The sequence below is a fragment of the Helianthus annuus genome, chromosome 16 (assembly GCF_002127325.2).
Source record: "Helianthus annuus cultivar XRQ/B chromosome 16, HanXRQr2.0-SUNRISE, whole genome shotgun sequence".
NCBI classification, from domain to species: Eukaryota; Viridiplantae; Streptophyta; class Magnoliopsida; order Asterales; family Asteraceae; genus Helianthus; species Helianthus annuus.
Genome location: NC_035448.2, coordinates 71,184,317 through 71,202,450, shown reverse-complemented (window position 1 = coordinate 71,202,450; position 18,134 = coordinate 71,184,317). Strand labels below are relative to the sequence as shown.

The 18,134-nt window shown below is 41.3% G+C and overlaps 2 protein-coding genes across 2 annotated transcripts; both read right to left on the bottom strand.

Moving 5' to 3' along the window:
* Positions 1-354: 354 nt before the first annotated feature.
* Positions 355-4,383, bottom strand: LOC110933343. The gene is made up of 2 exons (XM_022176572.1): positions 1,275-4,383; positions 355-986 (listed from the first exon to the last, which is right to left on the bottom strand). Exons 1-2 carry the CDS (start codon positions 4,381-4,383, stop codon positions 355-357), a joined length of 3,741 nt encoding a protein of 1,246 aa, XP_022032264.1.
* Positions 4,384-10,567: 6,184 nt separating this feature from the next.
* Positions 10,568-12,100, bottom strand: LOC110933344 (protein NODULATION SIGNALING PATHWAY 2). Its single transcript, XM_022176573.1, has one exon. The coding sequence runs from the start codon at positions 12,098-12,100 to the stop codon at positions 10,568-10,570; it is 1,533 nt and encodes a 510-aa protein (XP_022032265.1).
* Between the last annotated feature and the right edge of the window lie 6,034 nt (positions 12,101-18,134).

Genomic DNA, 18,134 nt, shown 5'->3' with positions numbered 1-18,134 from the left:
CATACGAAGTGATCGAGTTGCAGGTTATTGTGTGAGCTCAGCTGTGATCAGCCTTGGGAGCATTACCATGTTTAGTTACCTTACTATAGATATTTTCGTGTTTATGTGGGCACGAAGTTATGTTTTGGCGTTTTGTAGGCTTTGGTTGTGTTTCTGACCCGGCTGTTCACTTGGTTGTGACGAGCCTTGGAGGTCTACAACGTTTCCTATGGTCGAGCCATTGATGTTTTCGTGTACGCCCAAAGTAATAAATGCAGTTGTGACAAGAAATTTGCATGAAATAAAAGTAGCCAAACACTTTTTGTATTAAAGTAAATGTGTTGGCTGTACGCCCTTTACGATTACATGGTTGTGTTACATGTAGCACTTTCGGAGTTGCTGGGCATTCCAGGTTCGTGGAACCTCTTTGTCGTTGATGGTGCGTAGTTTGTAGGCTCCTTTGCCGAGTACTGGATCGACTATGTATGGGCCTTCCCATTTGGGAGCCAGTTTTCCGGGCTTTTCTGAGTTGGACGCTTCATTGTCTCTTAGGACATAATCTCCCGGATTGAAGGTGCAGATTCGGACTCTGGAGTTGTAATACTTTTCCAGCTTCGACTTGTACTTGGCTTCGTTGATTGCTGCCATCTCCCTCCGTTCTTCTAGGAGGTCCAGTTCGATCCTCCTTTCTTCGTCGTTGTTGATTAGGTTCATGGAGAGCATTCTCGGAGATGGTAGCCCGATTTCTGCTGGGATCACTGCTTCAGACCCATAGACCAAGCTGAAAGGTGTTTCACCATTGCTTGTTTTTGGCATTGTTCTATGGGCCCACAGTATGCTGGGTAGTTCGTCGACCCACCCTCGTCGTTTCTCACCGAGCCTTGCCTTTACGCCATCGACGATGCTTTTGTTGACTGCCTCTACTTGACCATTCCCTTGCGGGTGCGCAACCGAAGAGAAGGTATGCTCGATGTGGAGTTCTTTGAACCATCCTTCGAGGCCGTCTGCTGCAAAGTTAGTTCCATTATCGGTGATGATTCGGAGAGGTAGGCCGAACCGGCAAATGATTTGTTCCCATATGAATCGTTTGACGACTGCCGATGTGGTTGATGCAAGTGCCTTTGCTTCTACCCACTTGGTGAAGTAGTCCACCGCGACTATTATGAACTTGACTGCCCCCGGTGCTTCTGGGAAAGGGCCTACCATGTCTATGCCCCATTGTTGGAAAGGCCATGCGGTTGTTACGGGTACTAGTTTGTTCTTGGGGCGCATGGTCTTTGGCGCATGTCTCTGACAGCCACTACACTTTCTCAATTCTTTCACAGCATCAAGATGCATCCCGGGCCAGTAGTATCCGGCATTCATCACCTTTGCCACTACCATTCGAGGCCCGGCATGGATACCACAAATTCCTTCATGCACCTCTCGGATCAGGTAATTTCCATCGTCGGCGTCAACACATCGTAGCAGTGGGCCAAGATACGACTTTCGGTACAATATCCCATATGCCATTTGATAGTGTTCTGATTTGTATTGGAACTTCCGCGCCTCGGCTTTGTTCTCTGAAAGTATCCCTGACTGTAAGTACATGGTTATCGGCATCATCCAGGACGTTGTTCCTGTCTGGATGACGCTTACTTCTCTCAGTGGAACGGATGGATTGCTCAAGACCTCTATGCGCACATCTTTTTCTAGGTGCTGGAAACTTGTGGATGCCAGCTTGCTTAAAGCATCGGCCGGCTTGTTTTCGCTTCGATTTATGTGGTGCACCTTGTAGGAATAGAAGGTTTGTAGCAATTTTTTCGCTTGGTTGAGATAGAGTGCCATTATATCGCCCTTGGCTTCATATTGGCCGTTGATTTGGCCTGCTACTAACATGGAGTCCACATGCGCTTCGATGTGTCGGACCCCCATTTTGATTGCCAATCGTAAGCCAGCCAGGAAGGCTTCATACTCTGCTTCGTTGTTTGTACTCTTGAAATCCAGGCGTATGGCGTATGTGAATTCATGTTTGTCTGGACTTACCAGCCTTAGCCCTGCGCCTGCTCCATCTTCATTAGATGCACCATCTGTGTACAACAGCCATGGCTCCTCTGTTTGCTTTTTCTCAGCTTTCTCCATCGCTTTACATTCTCTGTCTTTGTCATCTGGGACTTCCGTCATAAAATCTGCCAAGACCTGGCCTTTGATTGATGGTCTTGGTCTGAAAACCACATTATGACCTCCCAGTTCTATTGCCCATTTGGCTAACCTTCCTGATACTTCTGGCCTTGCAAGGATATTTCCAATGTTGTAGTTTGTTAGCACGTGGATGACGTGGTTGGCAAAATACCTGCGCAGCCGCCTTGAAGCGTGAATCAGTGCAAGGACTAGCTTCTCCATGATTGCATACCGAGTCTCTGGATCGGTCAAGGTTCGCGACACATAGTAAACTGGTGTCTGGACACCTTGACGATCGACGAGTAGTACAGCTCCGACTGACCTGTCGGAAGCTGATAGGTAAAGTACCAGAGGTTCTCCCTTGTTTGGTGCGGTTAGTGTCGGCAGTTTTATGAGGCAATCTTTCATCTCGCGGAACGCACTTTCTGCTTCCGGAGTCCATTGGAATTGGCTTTTCTTCATGCAATTGCGCAAGGTCTTGATGAATGGGAAGGATTTTGCCGCGTGGTTAGCTAAGAAGCGATTGAGTGCGGCTAATCGTCCTGCTAGTTTTTGCATGTCTTTGATGTTTGATGGTGAAGGCATCCTTTCTATGGCTTGGACCTTTTCCGGATTTACCTTAAAACCATCCCTTGTGACGATGAAACCCAAGAACTTCCCTTCTTCCATTCCGAATGAGCACTTTGCTGGGTTCAACTTGATACTTACGCTGCGTAGCGTATTGAAGGTCTTCTGTATGTTCGCCAGCATCGTGCTTTCTTCTTTGCTCATGATTACCAGATCATCCATGTACACTTCTATGTACTTACCAATGGCGTCACTGAATGTTTCGTTCATCAACCTTTGGTATGTCGCGCCTGCATTTTTCAAGCCGAAAGGCATCTTGGTGTAGCAATACAGGCCTGTTGGCGTGCGAAATGCGGTTTTATCTTCGTCTTGAATGGCCATTTGAACTTGATGGTACCCTTTGTAGCAATCCAGAAAACATTTCCACCGGAATGTTGCCAAAGAATCGATTTTCTCGTCTATGTCTGGTAAAGCGTAGCAGTCACGGGGACATGCCTTGTTCAGATCCTTATAGTCGACACACATTCTCCAGCTGCCATTTGGCTTCTTTACCATTACTGGGCTTGCTACCCATGTTTGGTACCTGACTTCTCTGATGATTCCTGCGTTTAGCAACTCTAACACTTGTTCTTTCATGGCATCGTGTTTGACGTCGCCTAGGTGGCGTTTGGCATGCACCACTGGCTTTGCGTCTTCTGAGACATTTAGGCGGTGTTCTGCTATATGCCGTGGAACGCCGACCATATCAGCCGGTGTCCATGCGAACACGTCCATGTTTTCGTGCAGTAATTTCTTGAGCGCCGCGCGCGTCAGGTCGGACATGGCGGGCCCCAGAGTGACTGTTTGTTCTGGGTATGCGTTGTTCAATACCCATTTTTCTGCCTCTATGCGTGGTGCTGGCTTGCTTGCTTTGGCTGGTCTGATTTCGTCTGTTGCTAAAACTTCCTTACTTGCATATATCAGCGCAATGCCTGTTTCGGTGGGGAATCCAACAGCGGAATGTGGTGCGGAGCAGATCATACTGAAGTCTCCTTGGGATTCTCTTCCTAGGAGGATGTCATGTCTTGAGTGCGCCGGCAATACCATGAATGTGACTTCTTCAGTTCTTGAGTTTCTCCCGTCTGAAAGCAACACCGGGAATGATATTTGTCCTAGGGGAAAGACGGCTTTGTTACAGAAACCAGTTAGTGGATAATCGACTGGCTCTAGACGCGCCTTGTCCTCTTGATCAAATTGATTGAAGCACTGTTCATATATGATATCCGCGGTGCTCCTGGGATCAATGAAGATGTAATCTGTCTGGTAGTGGCCAATCACACCTGGAATGACTATTGGTCGCTTTTCTCTTGGACCCCCTCTAACAACTGGAAAAATAACTTGCTTTTCGCGCCATGAATCATCCTGCGCGCGCTTGTTGTAGTTTTTCCTTGGTCTTCGTGGACCTCCCTGCACCATGTGAGTTTCTAGCTTTCTGAGCTTTTTGTTATCTGGCCCCTCATCTCTTCTTTGTATTTGGCGGTAACCGCGCTTTCCGCCTTTGACCAAATGAGTGAGCTTTCCATCTCTCAGGGCTCTCTCGATTTCTTGCTTTAGACTGAAACAGTTGTCGGTTAAGTGGCCCGTATCTTTGTGGAATTCACAGAAGAGATTTGGGTCTTGGCCTCTCTTGTTGCGCATTTGCAAGGGTGGTTTGAACTAATGGTTCTCTGTGGCCAAGACTTCAGAAGGTGTTTTGGTCAGTGGAGTCCACTGTTTTTCTCTGTTTTCTCGCTTTACTTCTTTTCGATGGGCTATTTGATTGATTGTATGGCGTGCGTCTTCCCGTGGAGGGCTTCTTTCTCTGTGCCCAGAAGCCTTCCAGGGTTGATTTCTGCCCCTTCTGTTGTGTCGATCGTTATGGTTGTGCGCGCGCTGACGGTGATCGTCACCGGTCAACTGCCTGTCTGTCTGCGCAATTGTTTTGGCTGCTTCTACGAAGGTTTCCCAGTCTTTGGGTCCTCCGTCTCGCCCTTTGATTCTTTTAACCAAATCATCGCACTTGACCGCTCTCATGAAGTGTGCGCGCATCATCTTTTCTGGTATGTCGCCGATCTCTAAACATTCTTTGTTGTATCTTGTGATGAAATCCTCTACGCTCTCGTAGTCTTTTCTCCATATGTTTAAACAGTCACCGGGGTCTCTGGCTTGTCTTCGCTGTTGAGAGAAGTGTGCTAGGAACTTCTCTCGGAAATCGACCCATGATTTGATTTTTCCTGCTGGTAAGTTGTCGAACCAAATGCACGCCGCGCCGACGAATGTCTGAGCAAACAGGTGGTACCATGTTGGTAAGTTCCATCCGCCTGTTGCCCCTGCGCCCTTAAACACCTGGAGGTGATCATCTGGGTCCGTCAACCCGTTGTATTTACCCACGTTGTGTGGTAATTTCGTTTTGTCGATGGCCGCGCATGCGATTTCTCGGATGAATTTTGAATTTTCAGCCATGTCCTCAGGACGATAGCTCAAGGTATAATCGTGCTCTGCTTTTGGGTTGTACCCCGCGCGCTTGGTTGGTTTGTATGCTTCGTGCTCCGGATGAAGTCTGCTAAACACTGTGGATTCCTCCTTGTAAGTTGGGTCGTCTTCTTCTTCCTCCCATTCCGTATTCATGTTGCGCGCGCCCAAACGGGTTTGGATCGGCCTTCGTTGTAGATTGGAGTTTTGCATGAAGTTGCTCTCTGTTTCAGCATAAGTATCGCGCGTGTCGTGTACGCTAGGTCTTCTTATATTTTGCAGTGGTCCTCTTTCTGGACGTAAGTTCCACGCATTTGTCTGCTGAGCCGTGTGTGTACTCAGAGACCTTGGTTGTGGAGTTGCAAATGCTGATTGATTAGCTTGCGCTTGGAGCAGGGCTTGTTGTGCACTGAGCTGCGTATAAACGAGGTTTATGGACGCCATCTATTCGGCATACCAGGAAACCAGAGTTTTTCCCTCGGGTAGCCCTAGAAGTGCAGAATAGTTGAGTTGTGCTTGTTCCGATGGAGCAGAAGGGCCTGCTCCATGGCTTAGAGTCTGCATCGGCGGGGGTGTTTGGTGTAATATCCCCGTTGGAGTCTGGAAAGCAGCTCCATTTGTGGTTTGAGTGATGATTCTTGCTGGTGTTTGGAAAGTGGGTCCAGTTGTGGTTTGGCTAACAGCCCTGGATGCACTTCCAAAGATGGGTGGGAAATCGTTGTTCAGCTGACCCTCTTGGATGGTTTCGTTCCTTTGACCCCTTTGGACGTGTGCCGTGTCCGAAACGAGTTCAAAGGAAGAAACTTCTCCGTCGACTGTGTGTGAGTGATTTTGTTCTGCCATTTTCACGAGTGTTTTTTAGGAAAGAAAAGAGGTGAGAATGGTTTTGCAAGAAAGCGGATGGCGCCAATGTTGAAACACTGATTAACACAAGGCTAATCAATAGGTTTGTTTCACTTATGGGGTTCAACCTCTTCTTCTACTCGTATTGATGGCTCGAGATCTGCAAAACAGTAAACACCGTTAGTCTCGTTAAGAGGGGAGAAGGGGGTTTTCCCTCTTAACCAGGCTCCGGCGTGAGAATAAGTACTGTTCTGAGAGTAAATAAACGATGTGTGTATAGAGTGAGTAAGGAGAGTCAAGATCCTGAACCTGAATGATGAAGGGTCACATTTATAGCCGGAGGGTGAAGAAGGAAAGAGCAGCTGCGCCAGCTGTGGGCGCGTGCCAGCTGTCCGACCAAGGGGAATATCCTCTTGGTCTGCTCTGCCATGGCAGGTGTAGTGGTACACGTGGCGTTCTTGCATTCGCCTGCGCTGGATACCTCGTACCGGTATTGTCAGTTCTGCTCCCTGAATTGCCGCAGGTCTATGTGGCATTCTGCTAGTGGTGACACGTGTTGTCCTTTATGTCGGATAGAGCATCTTTGGTGCCAACTGTGAATTATCTAGAAGTTTCTAGAAGCTCCTGGAGTGTTTCGTTGACGTGGATGCCTTGTGTGCACAAAAGTAGTGTGGTCCCTGCCATGTAGGCAGGGAATTGGGACCATACCTCTTCAGGGATAATGTGACAACTCGAGTTTCCAAGATTCCGTTTTCGCATTAAATGCACGTTAATTGTTTAGTTGTTTGCTTATACGATTTGTCTACTTTGTAACTGTACACATTGGATTTTATGTTGAGATGGTTGTTTGGTATGTTATCTGTTCTATATGATTATTAAGGTGTTTATCATTATTCTGTTTACTTAAACCTTGAACATGTCCGACGAAACACAAGCGTTTCGCCATAACCCGTATCGACGAAACAAGGTTGTTTCGTCACAAACATCTCGACGAAACAAGCCGTTTCGTCGGCCCAGTGATTCGCCGAAGCCCATTAAGGCCCAGTACGTTTATACGGGTACTTGTTATGCGGAATTGTTTCCACTCATCACATTACCAGCCGATCGAAAACCCTAGAGCCCATCTTCTGTGTGACGGCAACCTTGAGTTCTTGAAGCTTTTCTTAGCGATCAATCCATTATTCATTCTATCTCGGTTAGCAACACTTTTGTTTATTTCAGATTTGCAACACTTTTGTTTAAATGATTCCATGATTCTTTAACTGATGGATACATGTTTACATATATGTTTTGATTGATGATACGTTCTGTGGACATAGGTTTTGTTATAGAAATCACGACCATATGTTGAAGTGATTAGGGTTTCATGAATCTTACAATTGTTGTGCATGTTAGTGGTGGTTAGTATAGAATCTGATTATTATTTATATCATAACCATCTGATAATTCTTGTGATAGTTAACCAATAGAACTGAATGATTATCAATTGTGCATATGTATTGATGATGTAGATTTTAGGGATGTTTAGCAAACTGTTATGCATAGATTACAGGCTGTATACGTGATGATCATTGGTTTCTGCTTCGTATGATAGCTGGTTGTTCATTGTTAGGATGTAACGGCTGTGTTGAGAATTAGGGTTTTCTGTATGTAATTGATATGCAACGTAACTGACATCTTGGACGAAACGCAAATCATGGCGAAACAGAAGGTGTTTCGCCGAAGGGACTAGGACGAAACGGAGGGTGTTTCGTCGAAGGGATCACGACGAAACAGAGGGTGTTTCGTCGAAGGGTTGCACGACGAAACAAGTATGTTTCGTCAAGGGTTTGAATTGCACAGTGAACTCAGTTAGGTCTGTTAGGAGTTAACTGAGTTAGTTAACTGTTGTTAAATGATAAACATGACTTGCATGAGCTTGAATATGTACTTTGTGTTATTTTGTGATCACTGATTCAATATCCACTGTGATTGTACTTATACGTGAACTTCGTGAATATAAACTGATTATGTACACGTGCATACCATAGGCCTTGACTGATTAATTGGAACCAAGTAATTAACCAAACCGAGCAAACCAAGGTGAGTTCACACCCTTTCCAAGGTATGGGATTCCCGGTGGGTTGGGAATGGATTGAATGACTACCCGTACTTGCAGCACTACTAGACTACTAGACTACTTACTACCGTTCTCGGATTTGGGAAGGACGCCAGTGCGAACACTTACGTAAAACCTACGTACTATTGTCCTCGGTTTGGGAAGGACACCAGTGTTAGAACCTACGTAAAACCTACGTACTATTGTCCTTGGATTTGGGAAGGACACCAGCGCTAAACCTACGTACTTGATACGTACTACTGTCCTCAGTTAGGGAAGGGCACTTACGTAAAACCTACGTAAACTCATACTTACCAGTGTTCTTGGATTTGGGAAGGACACATATAGATACACTAGTCTAGTACATACAACATGGGAAGCCCCCACTTATCTTAATACTGTAAAGATTTGGGAACAAGGGTACTGGGTAAATGCATGGTTATGAAACGAACTTACTGTTTCTGAAGCGAACTCATTAACTGAACAATCAACTGTGAACTCGCTCAACTTTGTTGTTGACTCTCTGTTACATGCCTTGCAGGACGTTAGGTACTCATGGAGCTTGCACAGGGAGGCGCGGTCTTTGTGGAACATGGACGGTGGATGCCATGTTAAAAACATTATGACATTTCGAACTTAATACTTATGTTTGGGTTTTCATATTCATGCTTCCGCTAAACACTTAACTATGTTTTGTTTTGAACACCTTTTATATTGATGGGTTGAACTTTATCTATTACTTGCAATGTTCAATATAATTGGTGGCTTGATCCTGGTCAGTCACGCCTCCAAGCGATGATACTCCGCGTGTGGATTTTGAGGGTGTGACACACAGAATATAGACAAACATCTTAATCTGACAAAGAAAAGACTTAATGATGGAAACAACTACGTTTGGTCCCACTCTGTATCACAACTTTGTTAGATCCACACATCTGATTTTTACTCACTATGATATTGCTTATATGATATTTGCTTATATCTCGTCTAAAATGTTCTTCGTTCGTTATATGCATGATTCTTGAAACTATATTTGAATGCTTTAGCTCATATTCTTTTCCGCATACCTATTGGCGCCTTCACGTTATACCATCTTACGTTCATAGGTCACGCCATTGCCAACTAGGTTGTTGGTTGTGCAAACACTTGTATACACTCATAATATTGTGTCTTTCTTATGATAATCTTGTTTCTTGTCTTTCACTCATCAACATGTCTTGTTCTTGTATTGAAGATGAATATTGACGCATGGAATATAATGTTTGCTAAATTAACATGGTTCTTAATCTTCTTTTTGAATTAATAATTGCCACCTCTTCAAATCAGTTGTTGTCTTTTGTGATAATGTCAGTATACTTTCCTTATTAGGTTGAGTGGTGTGGTATAAACCCTCTAGGGACTTTATCATGCACATATGCGCCACATAAGCAAGCTGCTTTATCGTTAACTTGCACAATATGGGATAACATCCTCTTCAAAGCCCCTTTATATATAAAAAAATAAAAAAGAAATTACAAAGAAAATAAATCTAATTGGTTAAATAAATGTGGACCCCCATCACCATCTCTATAGCGCTCAGGAGTTAACGAAATTGCCCATAACGCCCAGAAAATGGGGGAGGGGCGCCAAAGATGGTGAGGTGGTAGGAGACGCTGAGCCACACCACGTGGTCTTAGATAAACTACTACAACGCTAACATATTAAGATTGATTTACACATTTTTTGAGATAAACTTCCATTGGACAAGATCGTGTGCTACATTTATTGCGAGCTTAATTATTTGTTGACATGTTTAGTAAGGGTTTGTCCTTTAGAGATCCCGGGGCAGTGCGTTAAACTATCACGGGAACAAGTATAACGTGTTAATCTTCCACCGCTGCTCCAAAGTATAACGCGTGATAGTTTAACGAAATCAGATTTTCGTGATTTTTTCAACGCGTTATGGTTTTTTTTTGTGAGTATAATTGTTGGTTGGGGGGAAATTGTTCGGTGTGGTGATGAGTGATGACCACCCCCACTAAAAAAGGTTGTGAGTGATGGAAAAATGATTGCTGACATGCCGGAACTTGATTGGTGCTTGTGAGTAATAGAATTCTATCACTAGTGACCACCCCCTCCTCTTAGTTGTTCTTTTCATAGATCCTCATTATGTTAGCTGGAGATCCTAAATTTTGTTCTAGGATTAGGATATAAACTTTCTGATTATTGTAGAGGTTTTTTGTTAGGATATATTTTGCGAGTCATGTGCTCGTGCTTGTGTGATTCGATCATACTACATTCCCAACTTTAATTCAATAAATTACAGCTGAAAATGTACAACATTCTTTCCACGTTATAGAATAATGGATCGTATATACCATAACCAATAAAATTACAAAAACAATTAGTTAAATTATTAACAAATAGTTGTTACTTTCTTTAATCTTTTATCTACTTCCAAGCAGAAACTCTAACTAATGGAGTTCCTCTCCATTGTAGAACCATTTCATTATTATTTTGCCCTACAAGCCTGATGCTATATGCACTTTGTCTCTCATTCACCATCTCTTTAGCTTCCATCAAACTCTCTTTGCTCAGCCTCCAACCCATTAACCCAATATCTTCTTTGAATCCATAATCTCCCCTATCATTCTGCCACTTTTGGTACCAAGACAATGATGAAACATATGGGCCCACAAAAAGTGTCTCCATGGCTAATCTTGCTTCTGTAAGGTTCTCTGGGAAGCTTCTTTCCATTGACTCACAAAGTGCATGATAGTGTTTTAAGTAGTCATCAAAAAACGAACCAAAACCGCGAGAAACATTTGTATTTTCCCAATCTTCTCCATCGCCAAATGTTAGAATTCCTTTGTTTGTTAACAATAAGTTCTTGGCAGCCCTTACAAACTCCATCACTTCACTTCTATTTCTTCTCCTCCCCATGTGTGGTAGTCCAACCATACAATTGAAGGCTAGGAAGTCATGCCCATGCGATCTTACGATCTCCCACACCAAATCTTCAATCCCGACATCTTGAACCTCCAACTTCAATCCACAACGGTTTGCATAATCACTGAGCCGGTTTTTTGTCTCCTCAAAACTATAACTTTGTGCGTAATTTGTTCTAATGGATGTCAACTTAATCTCTCTTTTTAGCTTTCCAATAGCCTCTAACATTGGAGGCCATTGAACCCCTTCACCCATATCAAAATCTATGATGTGTACCTTCCTTGAGTCGTTCATAATTGTTTCAAGAATAGCTGAATTGGCTGCAAAATGAGGAAATCTCCCATAAGGGAAACATTCATAAAAAGCTTTGAATGCGGACTTATAATTTTTCGTTGATTCCTGTTTTATGTAGTCTATTTGATTTCCTGAGTGAAACAAGTTAAAAGCCACACGTTCCATGGTTCCACCAAGTGGACTAGCTTTCTCGTTTAAACAACCCACGATTGCATTCGCTAGTTCTCTTTGTCCCATCTCCATGGCTTCTCCATAAGCTTTAAGTAGACTACCAAGGCTTGTTTGGCCTTCAACTTCCATTGGTAACACCATCGTAAGGTTCATCGATGGAGACATCACAGGCGTGTCATTAGATTTTACAGATGGACCGCCACGTACACCTTCATTCTCCATGGATACATCCGTGCACATACTATCCATTTCTTCACTAGTAGCCCACCATCTCAATACATCATCAAGGGAAGTGCCTGAAATATCTTCAATCCCTTCCACATGTTGAGAAATATTCTCCATAGGGAGCACTACTCCCGAGTCATCGACATAAGGTAACTTACTAATATGATCACTTGGTAACATGGTATGAAAGTATGACTCTGAGGTGATTATGGAAGAGTCCTCAGGGGTGGTGATTGAGGAGTAGAGTTCATAGTCAACACATGTATAATTATCCATTTCTAGACCATATAATCTTGCTTCATCAAGGTCTTGTAGAAGAATCGATTGAAGCACTTCTGGCTGCATCGTTTGTTTGATAATACTTGGATGTGATCAATTAGGAGAAGTTTTTTTTTTTTTTTTATGTTTCAGAGGTTGGGTGGTATCCCCCATATATATAGATCGTTGATCTGGATGTCGACAACTTCAAACACAATTACTAGTAAACTCTATGGATTATAATTTGGCAAACTGGATTTTAATAATCTAAAACGTTGTCCATTGGCTGATAAGAATCCATACTGACAATACCAATGACACTTGTAACTTCCATTTTCACTCCCGATAACAAATTCACTCTAACGGAAAAGTAACTCTGTGTGCCCCTAATGAACAATTGACTGACATTTAACCAATCAGAGGGTCGTAAATTGTTTTGACATGACCTAAATGAAATTTAGGGGCGTATGGGGTTACTTCTCCATTAGAGTGAAATCTTTCTTAACAACGGAAATAAAATTTAGGAGTGTCATTTGTCATACAACATGGATTATTATCGGTTAATAAGTGTCATAGTTTGAATTATTAAAATCCAATTTTTCTAAAACTTTTATTGATACTAAAAGAGTGTAAAACAAGAGTTGCACCAAATACAATTTCTTCTGCATTTCATTAAGTTTCCTGATGAAATACCTCTTCTTTTCTTGGAAGTTTTCTTGCAGTCGGCATCTTAAATATTATTTAATCAAAAACTTTTTTGTTTCATATGATTGTCTATACATGTAAACGTCTTATTCACCACACAAATCCATCTTTATAGCATATGTTGAAATTACCATTCCATTGGGGTCCACACGTGTCGCTCACAGGGAGACTAGAGAGAGACCCGAATATTGGAACTACTATCTTTACAAGATAACAACGGAATCAGTAAACTTACTCTTTGTCCGACTGTAATAAGAATTTATGAGGTTATTGATTTTGAAACAAACATTAAGTTAATTAGTGTTTTTTTTTTTTTTTTTTTTTTTTTTTTTTTTTTTTTTTTTTAATAAATAACAAAGTCACTAGTTTAGGCCCTTAAGATACCATTAGCGAACTGAAACATAAAGGCTACACTTCGGAACCACCATAAAGACAACGGGTGTTGATGCACAGAGAGATATTTTCTTATGGTTTGTCATGAACTGATTTGGTTTTAGTTTAAAAATGAATGTAATTTTGGTCATACTATAGTTGGTTTTAGTTTAAAAATGAATGTAATTTTGGTCATACTATAGTTATGCAACATTTGAGGGTTTAAGATGCTTGATGTTGTCTACTTCTACTGAATTTGTTTGGAATCTCTTTATGAATCTCGATAAGTAAATCTTTCCGAACAACGTACAACTCCAATTACATTTTTTACGTGGTATAGTAACCAGTTGAATTCCCCCACACATTGCGGTATTGGTAAGATATTGACACTCAGTATAACAATCTTAAGATAAATCCTAAAAAATAAAATCTAATATGCTCAAAAGGATATAGACACATGTTTACATCGAACGGAAATCATAAAAACAAATATTAGTAACAGTTTCGATAGTACCGATAATGTTCGGTCGGAATAGACGTGGTACCGATATTGTTGTGATGGTGTATCAATTCGGTTTGTCATGGTACTGTACGGTACCAACACCCCTAATAGGTAGGGTAAAAAAAACTGATTCTATTGTGACTAGAACTCCGCATTTAACAAAATTTATACCAAAAACCATAAAACCGAATATTGGTGCCACTACCGAAGTTGTTCAATTCGGATGGTAACCGTTCGTTCGTCACGATAAAAAACAAAACAATCAATTATATTTGAATGTTTTTTATTACGAAGATAAAAAATGCTCGTCTCAACAGTACACACAGAATTTTATAATGAACTACATTATTTAATTAGAATAAAGAAAGTAAACAACATCAACTTATTAAAAAAAGGCAATTGCATATTTCCCTTTATAAAGCTTTTTAATTGCAAATTTACCCAACCAAGAATTGCATATCTCCTTCTCTTTTTCACGTTTTTCATTATTGTCCGTCTATTACAAGCATAATCATAAAAAATACAAGCTGCAATTATATAAATGAAAAACAAATGCCAAAACTTTAGCCCATTGAGGTCACCCCTAGTTGCCATGAAAACAAATATGAGAAGTCACCCGTCCAATCCAATCCAATCCAACCCATTTAACTCTTCCTAACTTGATATTTTAAAAAAACTAGGGTTATTCCTCTACGCGCGTTGCGCGGGGTAACCCGGGTTAATTAAATAGGGAGTCGCAGTTCACGGGTGTAAATTACTCGAATGGTCTCTGTTTGCTTGAATTTTAGCTAAAATAGCGATTTGGAAACGGTTATCTTGAAAATCATGTAAGAACGGCTGATGATAAGAGTCTTGCAAACAAAAAAGGAGACGCTAAATTCAACAAAAGTAAAAAGCTACTGTCATTTAGGTTTAACTACACAAAAACCTCAATATGCAAGTATCAAAACTTCAACCCATATGATATACAAAAACCTATTACAACATAAAGCATAACGAAATTTTAAATTAGGTAATGATGGAAAAAGCTAAATGAACGTCTCAACTTGGACAGGCATTCATGCCTGGAGAAGAGCTACAAACTCGTCTACTGGTCGATGGACAACTCCCTTGATCGAAAATTTGAGCTCTAAAACACTAAATCGAATAAGCAAATCTTGTTAAAAGAGAAATTTATTTACCTTCCAAAAGTTTAACTGAATTTGTGTCCTACACAAATGAAGTCCATCAGGTCAACTAAAGCTATGGTCTGTTATGGATATCATTGGCTCCCTCAGTGGATTAAACAAAAATGGAGTATGTCATCATGTGATTGACTTGGTGATTTTTATTAAAACCAAAAAAAATAATTTATTTTTAACACAAAAGCAACATATCATGATCAAACGGACATAATACTTTAGCTTTCTATAAAATTTTGAATTAGAGAGAATCCATTGTAATGGTGTATGAGTTTTTCCCCCTATTTACCACGAGTCTGATGGAGATCATGTGATTTAAAAAATAGATTTGTGCAAAACATACAAGATGATGTATTCATTAAACAATCACCTGATGTGCATTATTCAACATGTAGGGTCTATTATCATAAGACTTGCCCATATCATCTTCTCCACAATTGCTGAAGCAACTCACGCTTGGTTTCCTCAACTTGACAGATTTGTACACATTGTAAATTTCAGCAAGATAACTTTTTAAAAAGAACCAAATATTCTATAATTCTATTAAAGCAGACACAAAATAGTTCTAAAAGTGACCAATATCAAACCACTAACACTAATTACCCACCTGAACTATCCATTATCAAACCGGTGCAAATGCCATAAAAAAAAAACAAACCTGCAGTAAAAAAATCATTTACAATAGTAAAACGGTGTTGGGTTTTTCTTATAAAAACAAAAGGCATACAAAAGAAACATTTGACGTTGCAGGTAAAGTTAGGAAACACATACCCAGAGCTAGGCCGAACACAATATTTAGGTCGAACACAACATTTCTTCGGATTTGTAGCTTGCACCTGAAATTTTGGAGAAACTTTGAAAAAGTCATCACAAATTCAATTAATCTGTCACGTCAAGAAGTCACTGTTCTGAGTTCTCTTATGATAGGATTAAAAATCAACAGTTAGAAAGAAAATTTCAAATTCCAAATCAATCTCTTGAAGAGAAGCACCAACAACATCATCAAAGGTAAACTTCCAATATGAACACATCAGGTTTGGTTAGATTTGTGTTCGTAGGCACAGATATACCACCTCATTGTGGCTGCAAATCATCAGATTGCCACGCCATAACAACGTAGATAGATGATTTTTCTTATCTCATCATGGCCCATTCAATTTTCTTCTCTGTTAAAATGTTCATGTTCATTATGTTTTCAAAGCATCTAAGGTAATGTCCATACAACTTGCACCAAAAAGTCGACAACTAAAGACACTAACTAAAACACGTTAAACTGATTAATTCAACATAACCATAACAAAAACCTCAAAAGTCTCTATAACATAAAGCAACAAAACTGATGGAAAGAAACAAACCCAAATAATCTCTTAAAGAGAAGCACCAACAGCAATATCATCGACAATGAACTTCCAGTATGAATACATCTGATTTGGTTAGATGTGTATTCGTAGGCTCAGATATACTACCTCATCGTGGCTGCAAATCATCGGATTGCCACGCCAAAACAACAAAGATAGACGATTTTTCTTATATATCATTATCATCACGACCTATTCAATTTTCTCTGGTACAAAATGTTCATGTTCTCAAAGTACAGAAAGCATAAAAAAAAAAAAAAACAAAATCCATACCTGCCATGCCAAGACAACTTCAACATCCAATTTAGAGTCATATGTATGAATTCATGACGGCCATAAGACATATATAAGGTGATACGAACGACAAACCCAAGCCAACCATATCCACCAAAAATTTGATGAGTTAGATAAAGATTTAATCAACACCGTGCACCAGCAATAAGGTTTTTGGCGAGTTACGCAGCCATGACATAAATCCCCGACCACACATTGACAGATAGAGGTGGTGTCAGCGACCTCAACACAAGGCCGACCACCACCGGCACCATCTAACACCAAAAATGTAAGCAAGATTTTTTTTCGCCCGCGCTCCGCGGTGCGGTCAATCAGCCGTTAATACGAAGGAAACGATTGCCACGAATATCATCAAACGGTTCCACCATCACCATCAATACAACCCGTACATTAAACAGCTACAACTCCACCACCACCACTACCAACACATCCAACTCCACCACCTCTACCAACACAATCAGGACACCAAAATATTTGACCACCACCAACTCAACCTTCATCATACAGTTCCAACTCCACCACCACTACCAACACAATCGTTTAATCAATCAATCTCGGAAATCTAAGCAAACAAAAAACGAAATCACGAACACCAATCGACTCAGATCCGAAAAGATCATCATTGTCGAACCCGCTCACTGGCGCTACGGTTGCAACGGAGTTGCCAGCCCCCATCGCCTAAAACATCGGCTAAGGTTTTATGTTGAAACTCGCCACCACCAAGACTGCCAGAATCCGCCGGTGGTGACCCTCTGGTAACCGCCCCTCGTTCTTCTTAAAAATAGGTAAGGTGTACGCTGGAAGACACGCATCTCAAGGGAGGATGACGACCCAAATAGGTCAATCAGAACAAACCAAGACCAAAACCACCGTTCATTTGTATTACTCTATTAATAGAGTATAACTGAAGATCATTTTATCTGTATACAGTCTATGTGGATCACGGATCCTAAAATTTTCGATAATGGTGGTAAATATTACCCCCAAATTGAAGATTCAACGCCAATCCAAAACAAACTCAATATTTCACTTACAAAGAAGAGAACCTAAGCAAACCCAATTTCTTGTTTGCAAGATCAAGAAACCCCAAATAGCAAATTTTGTGATTTTCTCACATGAATACAGAAATAAGTATGAAAGAGTGAACGAACCAAACGGTCGAGCGGCGGCGGTTCTCTGGGTGGTCGGTCGCCGACAGGGAGACATAGTAGAGCGACGCCTTATGTCCAATAGCCGAGAAACGAACCATCCCACCGCACTGTCTTTCCGGCCAGCTCCAAGTTTTATAGATCAACAACCATGTCTTTCCACACTCTTAGAAAACCCCACAACAGAGAGACACCCGATGGTGATCGTTGTGGTGGTGTGACGGTGGTGACCCTCCGGTCACCGGTGGTCACCGCCCCTCTCTCTTATCCATTTTTCTCTCTGCGGCATATAAGGGGGTTAAAAGATTGAAGACACGCGTCTGAAGAGCGGATGACTGGCCAAATAGGTAAATAGGAACAAACCACGACGCAGAATCACTATTCATTTCCAGGGCTTTATTAATAGATATTAATAGTTAAATGTCATTTTAGTCCCTTTGGTTTGGGCCATTTTGACAGTTTAGTCTAAAGGTTTCATTTTTCACCTGTAGATCAAAAAATGTTTCACCGTCGCCATTTTAGTCCACTGAGTTAACCTCATCCATTTTTTATGTCAACGAG